The sequence below is a fragment of the Elaeis guineensis genome, chromosome 12, assembly GCF_000442705.2.
Source record: "Elaeis guineensis isolate ETL-2024a chromosome 12, EG11, whole genome shotgun sequence".
NCBI lineage: Eukaryota > Viridiplantae > Streptophyta > Magnoliopsida > Arecales > Arecaceae > Elaeis > Elaeis guineensis.
In genome coordinates, this window is record NC_026004.2 from 23,118,009 (window position 1) to 23,132,100 (window position 14,092).

Genomic DNA, 14,092 nt, shown 5'->3' on the forward strand with positions numbered 1-14,092 from the left:
GACTTAGATAAAGAGATACAAATCCATACGAACATTTATTTAATCTCACATCCGTTATATATTATATTTGTTTAATCCCATATCAATTACCTACTGAATAGATCTTGAATATTTATAAATAATATATATATATATATTTTTTTTAAGATCCTAGATTGTTATACTTGTCATGGCCACTGTCAGTTACTTAATTTTCTTTTATTCTGAGACAACTTTTATTTACAATCTTTAATTAATAAACGCCATCGGGTGATATATTCAATCTCACGAGAAGAAACCTCACAAACAGGCACCCACCAACTCCAAACAGACACCCAAAAAAGACATCAACCTACATGAGGCTTCTATTTATTGGCAATCAGTTCATAGAACAAAAAAAAAAATGTCCATCATATGCCCCATAATCAATTGAAGATACAACGAGATTTCTTGGCCAGATGTGCAAACCTCAGGAGCAAGAGAGAGCATGAGTTCATCACACTTACAAAATTAAGTATCCATCAACAGGAAATTTACTGAAACTACAAATGATTGAATTTAAACACCACTGAATGAAAACCAGGTGTTACAAATATAAATATCAACCAAGCTAGACAACAACAAGGAGCACAGTCATCATTCTGTTCCAGCGAAACCTAGGAAAACCATGCAATTAAAGTTCATCTCCTGGTGAAAAGCTAAAGCATGCAAACAAGCTTACAACACAAGTTAGAGAAGGTGAGTTCCAGTCAATTGCAACACATGCAGAGGCAGCTGTTAAAAAGGTTGTCTACTTCAGGTCAGTGTGATGCCTCGGAGGTGTGCAACAAATGACTTTCTGAATAACTTCAGCCTGCAGGCAAAGAAACGTTGATATCTGTTGTAGAGTTCCTTGTGCCAGATGTTGACTGTAGAGGAGCAGCCCAGTTTTCTGCCCTGAAGGTCGAGGAAGTTGCGAGGTTTGTTTTTGGAGCTGCTGAGCTCCGCAGCCCTTGCGCACTACCATAAGCCTCATCCATCTCCATGCTGGAAATTGGAACTGCAGCTGTGGGTGTTGACACAGATGAAGTCTCTAATTTCGGCTTCTTGGTTTTTTGCTCCAGCTTGTAGCTTGGCAAAAAGCTTCCAACCACAACCTGATATAGAACAATGGAGGAAATAGCATCTAGTTGATTAAGTAGATTTCCTAAAATACATTCAAGCTGATCAAAATCATCAAGGTATATGAAGTCCAACTTGAAGTCAAACTGAGCCCATATGCAACTGAAGTGTAAATGGAAACGTAGTACTCAATAAAGCTAGATGACTCATTTGGAACAAAAGGAGAAGCATTCTGTTGGTTGCTAAGAGGCTCTAACAGCTTTGGAGCAAAGGGGGAGAAAAAAGATTTCATGAAGGCTGGAAAGGCCACTACTGGAATATGGAGCTGTAACACACACAAACACATACATACACAAATGCACAGAGTGGAATAAAGGGAAAAGGTGGGGCGGGGGATGCTGGAATGCTTTTGAAAGCATTTGGCTCAAATGCTTCCCAATGAAGAATTGAAAATCAAAAATCTGAGAAAGATTTAAAGAAATTCATCACCTCTCCAAGATTCACCAGAACTCCAAGAGAAATCAGAGTAACAGAGAGAGAATAGACTATTTGGATGATGTGGCTATTAAATTCAGAGAAATAAAAGGGAAGGTAGGATTTCATGTCTATTTCTCTTTCTTGATAATTAGTTATCTTACGGAAAATTTTGTTATCTGAACCTCAATTTTGCAATTATAAGAGTCCCCTGTTAGTATAAAGCATCAAATTCTCTTGGCTTCAAGCGGAAATTTTTTTTCCCTAGCAAAGCACTCTCTCTGATCACTGATGGAAATCTTTTCCCATGAGCCCATTTCTATGACGGAAGTGGGTCCGGTACTCCTCCATTTCATGTGTAAAGTTTCAACTAAGCCGGCCTCTACGAGAGATGAAGGACTCCATTTGAACTGACCCTCTTCCTCGCTCTGTATTTCTATCAATCCTTTCTTAACCACTCTCCACTGTCCTCTCTTTTGTGTCAGGATTTTTTTCTCTTTCTTTTACATTCTGTCTTAAACAATGCAAGTGGAACCAGTATCACTCCTTATTATCCTCACAAGCAATGAATTAGAGCCACAGCCATGGAGTATTGACAAATAGCCAAAACAGTATGAAGCTGCATTCCAGTACCATCCTCATCCATAGTAAAGGGAGAATCCACTATAGCTATCAACCCAAGTTTATATGCAAACTTACGTATCATCACACTCTTAATATCAGATCAGAAACATGGTTCAGTGTAAATTTAATAATTGTCTCTATTTTGTAGCATGAATGATTTAATGTATAAGGCTTATCTATTAAAATGATGACATTTCTTTCCCTTTGCATATTTTCTTCTTCTTTTACAAGTAAATTACAACTAGAATTACTCAGAAGTTCATGCCTTTTTAGCCAATTACTTGCTATTATATTCTGTATAGCAAAATAATTTCTGCCACAATCATAACCATCCCATGTTTGTGTTTACATTTTGTTAAGAGATGTGCCATGTGTACAATATTCATTAGAAAATGCTTTGTGGTGCTAGCTGGTGCGCATGAAAAGGTCCCCAAACCAACAGATTCAACCACACCCGGTGTGTTGCACCAATTCCCATGATTACCAACACCTTGTGCTTTGTGGCAAAGAAAACCTGTCACGTGCATGTAACGAGTGCCCCTTGCATCCCTCTTATTTTTCATGAAAGTCCAACTTTTCAAAGTGGGGGAGTGGGCAACTCCATCTTTATTTTTGTTTACTTATTCTTTCAAACAGAAAGCATGACATATTACAGGACTAGCCGAGACTTTTCTTTGTTTAGTAGGGAAGGCAACAATTCTGTTCCCTTCCACACGCCCTCAATTTGTTGCATTTGAATTCGATACTGTAACGTTCTTTCCAGAACATGTTAATTGATGATTATGATTCTATTTGGTCTACTTATACGGAAAAGATCTACCCACACAAAAAGAACCCAATATGTGGCTCTTTAGGGTATCCTAACTTCTTATTTTCAAAAACAAATTAGTTTATTGATAAGTCGTATATTTTTATATTTATTTTCAATATTTTTGATAATTTATGATGCTAACATCTTCTAAAAAAATCTAATTTAATAAAAAAATTAAATTTTTTTATAAAAATAAATAATTTTAAAAATATAAAATTAGAGCATATTTATGAAAAATAGATGTCAAATTAATTGAGCAATTTAAGCATCAAAATAATGGAGAATTAACAAGCAATTTAATGCATATTTTTTTTATTTTTCAAGAACAAAATCGGAGCACAAATCAAACCAAAATACCCAAAAAAATATTAAAAATAGCCTTCGGTGCACAGTAGACAGGCCACTCGGTCCACAAAAGCAATGGCGCGGTCCACAAGAAAAGTTCGTGGTCTTTGATGCGGTCTACGACGGGCGAAAGAGATTTTTCGCGATCCGACGGTCCAAATCAATCCTGAACGAGATCGGACGGCTGTTGTTCATTGCCGACTAAAAACTAAACCAGAAGAAGAAAATCTGAGCACAATCCGACAGCTGAAAACATATCAAACACACTGATCAACGGCTGATATCATTCCCGATCGAGAGAAGGAGATAAACTATGATTTTTTATGCGATCTGGGCTGTCCAATCAAGATCTAACAGCCAGAATTAAATAATACAGGTATAATATGATTTCTAAAGGTTTTAGGACTCTTTTTGCTATCAAAAAAATATGAAAAATTCATCTATAAATAGGAGGTCTAGGAATAAAAGAAAAGAGTAGAGAAAATCAATAGAAAAATAAGAAAAAAATAGAGAAAAAAAATAAGAGAGATTTAGAGACCCAAGGAGAAGAAGAAGAGAAGCCGGTTTGCTCTACGGAGTACAAAGGAAGAAGAAGAGGTCGTCAACCATCTTCCCAACGAGGCTACGTTAACCATCAGATCTTTGTTACAGTTTTATTTTTATTTTATTTTATTGTTCTTTTTAAATTTTTTGTACTTGAATTTCAATTTCAATTAATGCAAAATTTATATTCTTGCATTTTTAAATTTCTGTTTTTTATGTTTATTGCAAGTAGATGCTAAGATCTAGTTCGTAGATCTTAGCACCAATTTATTTTATGCTCTCTAAATTTTTTGTTATTTATTTTTATTGCAAGTAGAAGCTAGAATCTAAATAGTAAATCTTAGTATTGGATTTATTTTTTGCACTTTAAATTTTTGTTTTCGAACTTAAATTGCTTTTCTCAAAACTTTATTTTCTTTTTATAAAATCAAAAATTTCAAATCAAAGTACTGTCTTCTCTACGGATTCGACCCGACTCACTACTTTCTACGTATTTTTAATTTTTTTTAAAAAATTGAAATTAATTTGATAATCACGGTGTCTTAACGACAACATCGCGACCCTATCAATTTTTGACGTCGTTGTTGGAGAAGACACCAATTTTAATGTTTGATTTCTTTGATTTTCTTGTGAATATAGCTTACTAATTTTTTTTGAATTTTAATTTTTTATCTTTTTGCAAAAAAAAGAGAGAAGAAAAGAAGGGTGAAACATTTCAATTTGGTGAGATCAATCCTAACCCTAACCCTAATTATTTTTTTAGTATTAATTACTATTTTTTCAAATAAACATAAAATTCATCCACATAAACATAATAAAAATCACATGACAAGAGTAGAAACTTAATTGTTTAGAAATATTCATCATCTTAGATTTACTTTTGGTGATCGCTGGAGACAAGGTAAGCTTTCAAGTTTGATTAATTTCATACATATAATTTAGTTGTATAGAATCCCTTGGTTGAAATTGGTTGTGCATATTCATCTCAAATCAACTTAAGGGCAATACCCATTAACAAAATAAGATAGAGATTTCATCACCCTTCCTTAGCCCAAAAACCACCAACCAGCATCTCGCATTAACCCAAGCCTAATTAAAATTCAGTAGATGTTAGCCCTTAAGATCAATTGAGTTCAGTTTGAGTATTGTGGTGAAGTCAAGTGGAAAGTAAGTTTGAACTCACCCCTAAAACTGGTGTCTAAGACAAGAGATTATAAAGACTAAGCCTAAATGGACTCGTGGTTATTTAATTGGTTCCGTTAGCTTACCTGGCCAATCCAATTGGTGTCTAAAGCAAGCAATGGAGGGACCCCCACGACCCCACCTCTTACCTGGCTGGTTAAAGGAAGTGAGAACAGGCCCAACTTGCATTTTGGCCCAGCTACTCTACATCGAACTGTTAGGTTTAAGAAATCCGTAGGTGTCTAGGTTTAATTGCTTGCTAACTTGATTACCATTAACACCTAACCACAATTAATTCTTCTCATCTTTCGTCCTTAGGTCTAGGGCTTTCTTAAGGTTCTCACTTTTAGAACTTCTCTCTTTCTTCCTCTTCTCTTTTCTTTCTCTCTTCTTTAAAAAAAAAAGAGAAAAAATCTGAACCATGCACATTAGGGTTTGCACTGGTACATGCACGGTAGAAGATCTCTTTATCCTGACCTAATTGAATCTAATCCTGAAATTGAACAGTTGATTCACGCTAAACCTGAAAATCAAATGGTTGGAAACCCTAGAGAACCACCTAGGCAGATGAAAGAATATTTTATTTCTTCCACCTATAACTCATCGATTTGTATCCACTTATCTGATATCCCTGCAAGCCATTATGAAATCAAGTCGACCATAATCCAGATGCTCCCATCTTTTTATAGAAACACCAATGAAGATCCTTACAAGCATCTAGATAAGTTCTTAGAAATCTGTTCTACAGTGAAGATTCAAAATTTTGCTGATGATGCACTTAAACGGACCCTATTCCCCTTCTCATTTAAGGACAAAGCCAAGTACTGACTTGGCACAATAGAGAGATCAATCCGAACTTGGACTGAAATGCAGCACGAGTTTCTTAAGAAATTCTATCCCATAGGTCAAACTAACACCATGAGGCGAGCCATCACTAGATTTGCTCAGCTTTCAAAGAAACAAATTCACGAGTCATGAAAAAGATTTAAGAAACTTCTTAGAAAATGCCCACACCATGATCTATCTAAGTGACAAATTGTTCAAGCTTTCTATGAAGATTTAGGTGACCAATATAGACAGATGGTAAATGCATCTTGTGGAGGTGCATTCATGAGTAAGAGTGAGGATGAAGCCTATACTTTGTTTAAAATCTTGAGTGAAAATTCGATCAACCATACTTCATTATCCTCCTATGAAAGATCAATCCCTCACCAAAAACGGACAGAAATTTTTTAGATCAAACATTCAGACTCTAGTCTTAAGGCCGATTTGAATCTGATAGCCCAAAAATTAGATAAAATCGACCTTCTTATAGATAAATTCCTAGTCCTAGATCAACAATCTCCTGCGCAATACACACCACCTTCCAATTATCAGAAGATTTGTTCTATCTGTGCTAGCCCAACCCATCATGTGAGTGAATGTCCCACGGCTGCACAGTTTCTCTCTTTCATCCAAGAACAAGTTCAAACTGCCCAAGGTTACTCCAAACCTGTCAATGATCCATTCTTAAACACATATAATTCAGATTGGAAGAACCATCCTAATTTTTCTTAGAGATCCCAACAGACTCAGGCTCAGACCCAAATTCTTTCTGTGCATAACTTTCAGAATATACCCCAATATCAGAATTATGCCTATAATAGATGTCAGCCTAGTCAGCCTATCCAGCCACCATATCACAATCAGCCGTCATACCCACCTCAACAGACCAATCTAGCTAATGATAGATTTAACCAATTCCAACAATTTATTATGATCCAACAGCAATCTATCGTTAGGCTAGAAGCACAAATAGGACAGTTAGCTGAGTCTACTATGAAGAGAGAACTAGGTCAATTACCAAGCCAACCAATATCGAATTTCAAAAACAACCCATCCACCCACCAATCACCTGGATCTAATCATCAATCTAATGTCCCACCTAAGAATCCTCAATTTGAGAATGCCAAAGCAATTTCTGAGCTTAAAAGTGGTAGGATTCTTAAAAACCCATATCAAGATCAGGTGAGAAAGACTAGTACTAATGCTAGCCAAAATGAGAACTTGAAAGAAGAAGTTAGTACTGAGACTAACCCAATAGAAGAACTTGAACCCGAAATTGATACTAATGCTGATTCCAATTTGAGTGAGAAAGATAAAGGGAAGAAGAGAGTAGATGAATTATCCGAGACATAAACCAAGAGTCCCATTTTCTTCAACCCTAGAAGCCAGTTCTTCCACTCTAGAATCATCACCTCCTCCAGTACTAAAATTACCCTTAGTCACATCTGAGTATGCATGTTTAGAATCAAGTGACACCCTTTCAGTATCCATTGCTTCAAACTCAACTCCTAACGCAAAAATCCAATTCGAGTAATTTAGAAAAACAAATAGGAGAAATTCTCAACAAACAAGGATTTATGAATGAGTTTGTGAATGATCTTCCTAAAATTAAGAATAGGGACGTGAACTTCTTTCTGGCGATTGGGAATAAAATATTGAAATTTATTGTAAGCCATCTTCTTGAGATTGACAATCCAAAATCATTAGAATTCATCAGTCCAATATTTGACACAGGATAGATGAAAGAATCTGCATTGGTCTAACTGAAGACAATAAACTTAGCACTTTTTGAGAGACAATCCAGCTTTTGCTTTTTGATATCTTTTATATTTTGTTTTGGTTAATCGAGTCTTACTTAATATCTTTTGTAAGGATTTGCAGACAATATTGGCTAAGTTGGGAGAAAAACCAATTTTGAAAAGACTTCTGGATCATGTGACATCTCTCCTTTTTCTTTCTCTTTGTATGCACCCTTTATTTTTCTTACTCCATTGAGAACAATGTCAATTAAGTTAAAAGAGAGAATAATAAAAAAAATTTAATTTTAAGTCTTCAAGTTAGTATTTAGCATTAAGCACCTGATTACACTTAAGAATCGAGTTAAACCAAATATTTTTAAAAAAAATTGATGTACAGATCAGAGAGTTTGTGAGATATTGAGAAATCAAGTATTAAGAAAACTCAATAAAGAGTTAAGTTTAGAACTTAAACAGTTTTTCTTGACCATTTTTAAATTTTTCTACCAGCATCAAAGAAGAGTTTACTTCCTATGGGCTTGTGTAGGGTAACTATACGTTTCTTCATATATAAAAAAAGAGTGAAAAAAAAAATTTCAAATACTTCATGCTGAGTAATCGGGCCTCTTTGCCTAAGCAAGTATTGAGTTTCGCGTCAAAAAGTATGAAGGACAAAGAAGCTTTGTTGTAAAGCTAGTTTTAACTCATAGCCTATTTGATTCGAGCAAGTAGGTCCGAAGGATATTCTATACCTAGTGCCCTAAAGCCATCTGATTCGAGAGTCATTGGCTAAAAACTCGCTACATGGGTCAAACAGAAAGCTTAAGGGATTAAGACACTCAATAGTAGTACAACGTAAAAAAAAATAATAATAAATGAAGGATGGAAGTAACAATATACTTGTCGATATGAAGGTTAATGATTTAGAAATAAAAAGAGTAATTTAAAAAAAATTCAAAAAAGATTTAGTGTTCTTAGTTTAACTCCCACATTGATTAGTATTAATACTCCAATGGCATACCTCACTCATGCTTTACTGAACATCAGTGGCCCTTTTGAAAATTGTTTGGTGAAATTCGAAACTTTAAGTTAAACGATACTTAATTCTAAATTCTTTCTTTACTCGAAGACGAGCAAGTTCAAGTTGGGAGGTGTGATAAGTCGTATATTTTTACATTTATTTTTAATATTTTTGATAATTTAAAGTGCTAACATCTTCTAAAAAATCTAATTTCATAAATAAATTAAATTTTCTTGCAAAAATAAATAATTTTATAAAATATAAAATTAGAGCATATTTATGAAAAATAGATGTCAAGTTAAATGAGCAATTTAAGCACTAAAATAATGAAGAATTAATAAGCAATTTAATGCATATTCTTTTCTATTTTTCAGGCACAAGATCGGAGCAGAAATCAAGCCAAAATACCCCAAAAAATATTAAAAATAGCCTTCGATACACGGTGAACCGACTGCTCGATCCACAGAAGCAATGGCGCGATCCACAGGAACAGTTCGTGGTCTTTGACGCGGTCTATGGCGAGCGAAAAAGATTTTCGCGATCCGACAGTCCAAATCAATCCCAAATGAGATCGGATGGCTGTTGTTCGTTGCCGGCTGAAAACTAAACCAGAAGAAAAAAATTTAAGAGCGATCCGACGGCTTAAAACACATCAAACGTGCTGATCAATGGCTGATATCGTTCCCGATCGAGAGAAGGAGATAAACTATGATTTTTTATGCAATCTGGGCGGTCCAATCAAGATCTAACAGCCAGAATTAAAAGATACGGGTATAATACGATTTCTAAGGATTTTAGGACTCCTTTTGCTACCAAAAAAAGATAAAAAAATTCATCTATAAATAGGATGTCCGAGAATAAGAGAAGAGAGTAGAGAAAATCAGTAAAAAAATAAAAAAAAAATAGAGAGGTTTAGGGACCCAAAGAGAAGAAGAGAAGTCGGTTCGCTCTACGGAGTACGAAGGAGAGGTCGTCAACTATCTTTCCGACGAGGCTACGCCGATCAACTTCAAATCATTGTTACCATTTTATTTTATTTTATTATTCTTTTTAAATTTTTTGTACTTGAATTTCAATTCCAATTAATGCAAAATTTATGTTCTTGTATTTTTAAATTCCTGTCTTTTATTTTTATTGCAAGTAAATGCTAGGATCTAGTTAGTAAATCTTAGTACCAATTTATTTTATGCTCTCTAAATTTCTGTTATTTATTTTTATTGCAAGTAGAAGCTAGGATCTAAATAGTAGATCTTAGTATCGGATTTATTTTTTTGCACTTTTAATTTTTATTTTTCGACTTAAATTGCTTTTCTCAAAATTTTATTTTTTTATAAAATCAAAGATTTCAAATCAAAGTACTGCTTTCTCTGTGGATTCGATCCGACTCACTACTTTCCATGTATTTTTAATTTTTTAAAAAAATCAGAATTAATTTGATAATCACGGTGTCTTAACGACAACATCACGAGCAAATCATTTATTATATCCAATCATTTTCAAAACTATCACATGAAATATTCACATTTATGTTTTGCCTTCGTAATCCACATTCTCCTTTTAGTTTTTTAAACTATTAACAGAAACTGACTCTATTATTTTAGTAACAATCCAATCCAATGATTAAAGTTTTGGCCAAAATTGATCCATTTGTTGAAATATATCAGTTTCGACCAACACCAATCTGTTTTTGGCCAAAACAGATCAATTTCGGTCAAGACTAATCCATTTAACTACACATTCATCTAAGGCTTTAATAATCTAATTTCTGTTATTTTTGTCAAAGTTTTGCTGTTATTGGTGAGCAAGATGCAATGTTGATGTGCTATCACAAAATGTAAAACTCAAAATGCGCGTACATGCATAGTATTTTACTCAATAACTTAGTGCATTTTTATGATTTATTTAATAAATTATGCTTCAATACAATTTAATTTCAGTCTAAGATTACTCAAACTACATAATTATATAACTAATAAATAACTTAAAATATAATAAAATGATGAAAAATAACTTGCCTTAATTAGTTTTAGTTTTTTTTCTTATTTTTTTATCTTTTTTTTTATTTCTTTTGGCTGAAATGCCAAAACTAAGCAAAATCACTGAGACCATTGAAATTGCCAAGACCAAACTCTGTATGAGGAATAGAACCAAAACCAAGTTTAAAAACCTTGAACAGAAGTTACAGACCCATATCTTGCATTGCAATCTCCCAAGATACTTTGCTCAAGAAAGGCAAACTCCCTAGATACTAAGTGGAGATATCTCTAAATCAAATTATCACACTCGCATGCCTAGCATAGAATAAGATTTACTGTTCCTTACATTTGTTTATAATTTTCACTATGACAAAAGAGCATCAAGATTCCAAAATAGACAAAAATATAAGCCCAACCATGTGGGACCTAAAGGAATCTGCCATAATATGACAATAAAAGCTAAGCTAAGAAACCAAAATTGTTGACCCTTCACCTTTTCTTTCTCCCACAGACTTCCTCCCTCCCATGTGACTCTGTTTATCTTGCCAATACAAATTCCATCTCCACATGCTGAGACTCAATTGTATGTCAATTTCCACCTCCTCCACTTGTTTTTCTCCCCCTTCTAACACATCTGCTCTTCCCTTATATCAAGCTATAATAAGCTGTTCTTCCCTTCCCTTTTTCTTCCATAATTATTCCAGTATTGGTACAGAACATAAGAAAACAGAACATCAAAGATGGTAGTGATTCAAAAACAAAGGGAACTAGCTACTACGCTGATCTTCTCTCTCTATCGGGAAAGGAGTAGGAGGAAGAAATGCCCGACATCCTATCTTCTCCAAAACTCCCAGCCCCAACGCTTCTGCTGAATCCCCATCATCATCCCAGATGATATATTTTTAAAGAAAAAACTGTATCTTTTTTCTTATGAGTGTATATGTTACTTCATAGTTCATATAACTTTCATTATTATAGCTGTCTCTAACCCATAACTTCAAATAGGAAAAATAACCATCTAGAGATTGATGAATAATCAAACAACAAAAACCTTTTTAAACAAGAGGGATATGTGAAGACTTCATCAAGAAAAAGTATTTAAAGTATCAAACTTTGCATCTCATGAAGAACAGTGTTACCTGCACAGGACTAGCAGCCACAAGTAGACCAGCAACTCCTCCACCAACAACACGACCATCAGGGCTGGCAAGAGAAACACTCATTCCACCAGATCGACTCCTTGTTCCCCCATTTTCGGTTGGCATGAATGATCCAGATAAGGAGAGCAGCTCAAAGCGGCCCTACAGAATTGGCCAGTGGAATAAAGTGTATCATTAAGCGACATTAGCAGCGGCAGCAGCAGCCACAGACAAACATATGAATGCACAAAGAGGGAAGGGAGGGATAGAGAATGTTGAGATCTATGTAATAGGCACTTGAGTCCAATTTGGGATATCAAAGGATACATTATAAAAGTGTTATGCATCAAGTAACCCATTGCATTTGCTGAAAGCAGATTGACCAGAGAATCAAGATTGTCTTCTAACTTCTAAGATCCCACTCACCCTTGAAATCCAAAATGTTCACCTTAGTGCTCATGGTGTCAGCTTTCTAGACCATTAAAGTATGGCCAATCAAAGTTTTTTTTTTTAAAAAAAAAAAAAACTTCTTATGACCAGCAGAAAACCTAACATGAACCCTCAATGAATTTTTTTTTTGGTAAATAACCCCCAATGAATTGGTGTCAACTTCCCAATCAAGGCAACAGCAGGCAAGATACGGACTTATTATCATTCCTGAAAGACCAACCAGCAGTGAAAGAAACCCATCTCATTCCACAATTTAAGCTATTTCAACCAAAAATTGATGAACCAGGGTTTCCTAGAGTCAATAGTCTGGATGAAGAGGGAAGGTTAAAAGGTCTGATAGGTATGCCGTCTCACCACCGAGACCTATATTGGTGCCACCCTATTACTGTGTCTATAGGGGGCCAGTTTGGCATACCAAACATCACTATGACCCCGTACCACGTACGGGTACCGATCCGGGGTGGTATGCTCCGTACCACTTGGTTCCGTACATTATGGCATACCTTGGGATAAACTATAATCATCCTTGAGGTATAAATTACAAGCCTAATAATACATATCCTTTTTTTATATAAAGAAAAAGCAAAACAGAAATAATAGAAATTATAGAAGAAATATAAAAAGGAAAAAAATGTAATTCATTAAGTCATAAACAACAGTGCTTGCATTTATAAGAGGTTCAGTATGGTAGAGAACAAATAGAATTGTGAGTTTGAAGAGTTGAATTTGAGCACAAATATTACAATTGCAAAATATATGGCGGGCCATCAAAATCGAGAATCTACATAATAATGAAATAATAGTAGAATAGATAAAGATAAATAGTGAAGCAATATGTGACTCACAGTATTTAATTAATCCTGCCAACATTATAACCCTACTGTACATGCTAGTAGCAAACTAACCTCATTTATTTGGGATCAACTTTTTGAATCAAGTTTCTAGCATAAACACTTAACTATGTGGAGGGAATGCATCCTCTGATATCTACAGGTGCAAATCGGTCGAGAAGACTCAGACCTAACCTCAGCCCCTACCATAACTAAACACCAAACTGTGGATTCCAACTAGGTCAGTGTTTGATCTATCAGAATTAAATCCATCCAATTTGACCCAGCAAATTAAATAGCATAGTGGTGGAACTCAGCACTGACTTAAACCTAATACTAAATTTCCATTTTAACTCAACTTGTTGGATAGATGTATCAGATCAAAGTTTAAACAACACGACCAAATCCAATTTGGCTCAAACATAGGTCTACTGAACCAGCATGCAAACAAAACCACTAGCATCTAAAATGCATGTAGAGTGGAAAAAAAATCAACATTCCTAGTTTAATGCTTATTAAATGCCATTCTAGGTAACATATGGTCCAACATATACATAACTAATAACTGACAATATTTGCTATACAGAACATTGAGTCATGAAAAAAAGAGAACACAATAATGCAATTCAAAATTAAGAAAAGAAAAAGGAAGGAAGAACATTTCCAGGTAGTGATACAAGGGTTATATAACATCGAAATTGTAATAGTAAATTCAAATGTGCAGTGAAAATGCATTGTATCCAATGTTGAAGTTGTGTTACTAAGCCACATGCGCAAAGCAAGTTCTTGATAGTAAATGCATAACTTATGTTGGATGGGAAGAAATTTCATACATTATAGCCAAATTGATGGATTGTTCTGATCCCATGGTCAAAGTGAGATTTCCCTAACCGGTATCATGATCCATACCAGTCGGCTACCCATACGGTATAGTATGGGTCCATACCATGCCATGCTAAAACTTACCAAAATAAGGAGAGAAGGGAGAGATGGAGAAGGAGAGGAAGGGGCAGAGAGAGAGAGAGAAAGAAGGGGGGAGGAAGATGGGGGAGAGGG

The 14,092-nt window shown here is 34.8% G+C and overlaps 1 protein-coding gene across 1 annotated transcript in view; it reads right to left on the reverse strand.

The window, feature by feature from the left end:
- Nucleotides 1–451: 451 nt before the first annotated feature.
- LOC105054671 (AT-hook motif nuclear-localized protein 1) overlaps nucleotides 452–14,092 on the reverse strand; it is a 25,269-nt gene continuing 11,628 nt past the window's right edge. Inside the window, exons 4-5 of the mRNA XM_010936243.4 lie at nucleotides 11,757–11,918; nucleotides 452–1,115 (exon numbers count right to left, since the gene is read on the reverse strand). Of these exons, the coding sequence (XP_010934545.1) occupies nucleotides 828–1,115; nucleotides 11,757–11,918 (450 nt within the window). The 3' untranslated portion in view covers nucleotides 452–827. The remainder of the gene's footprint in view (nucleotides 1,116–11,756; nucleotides 11,919–14,092) is intronic.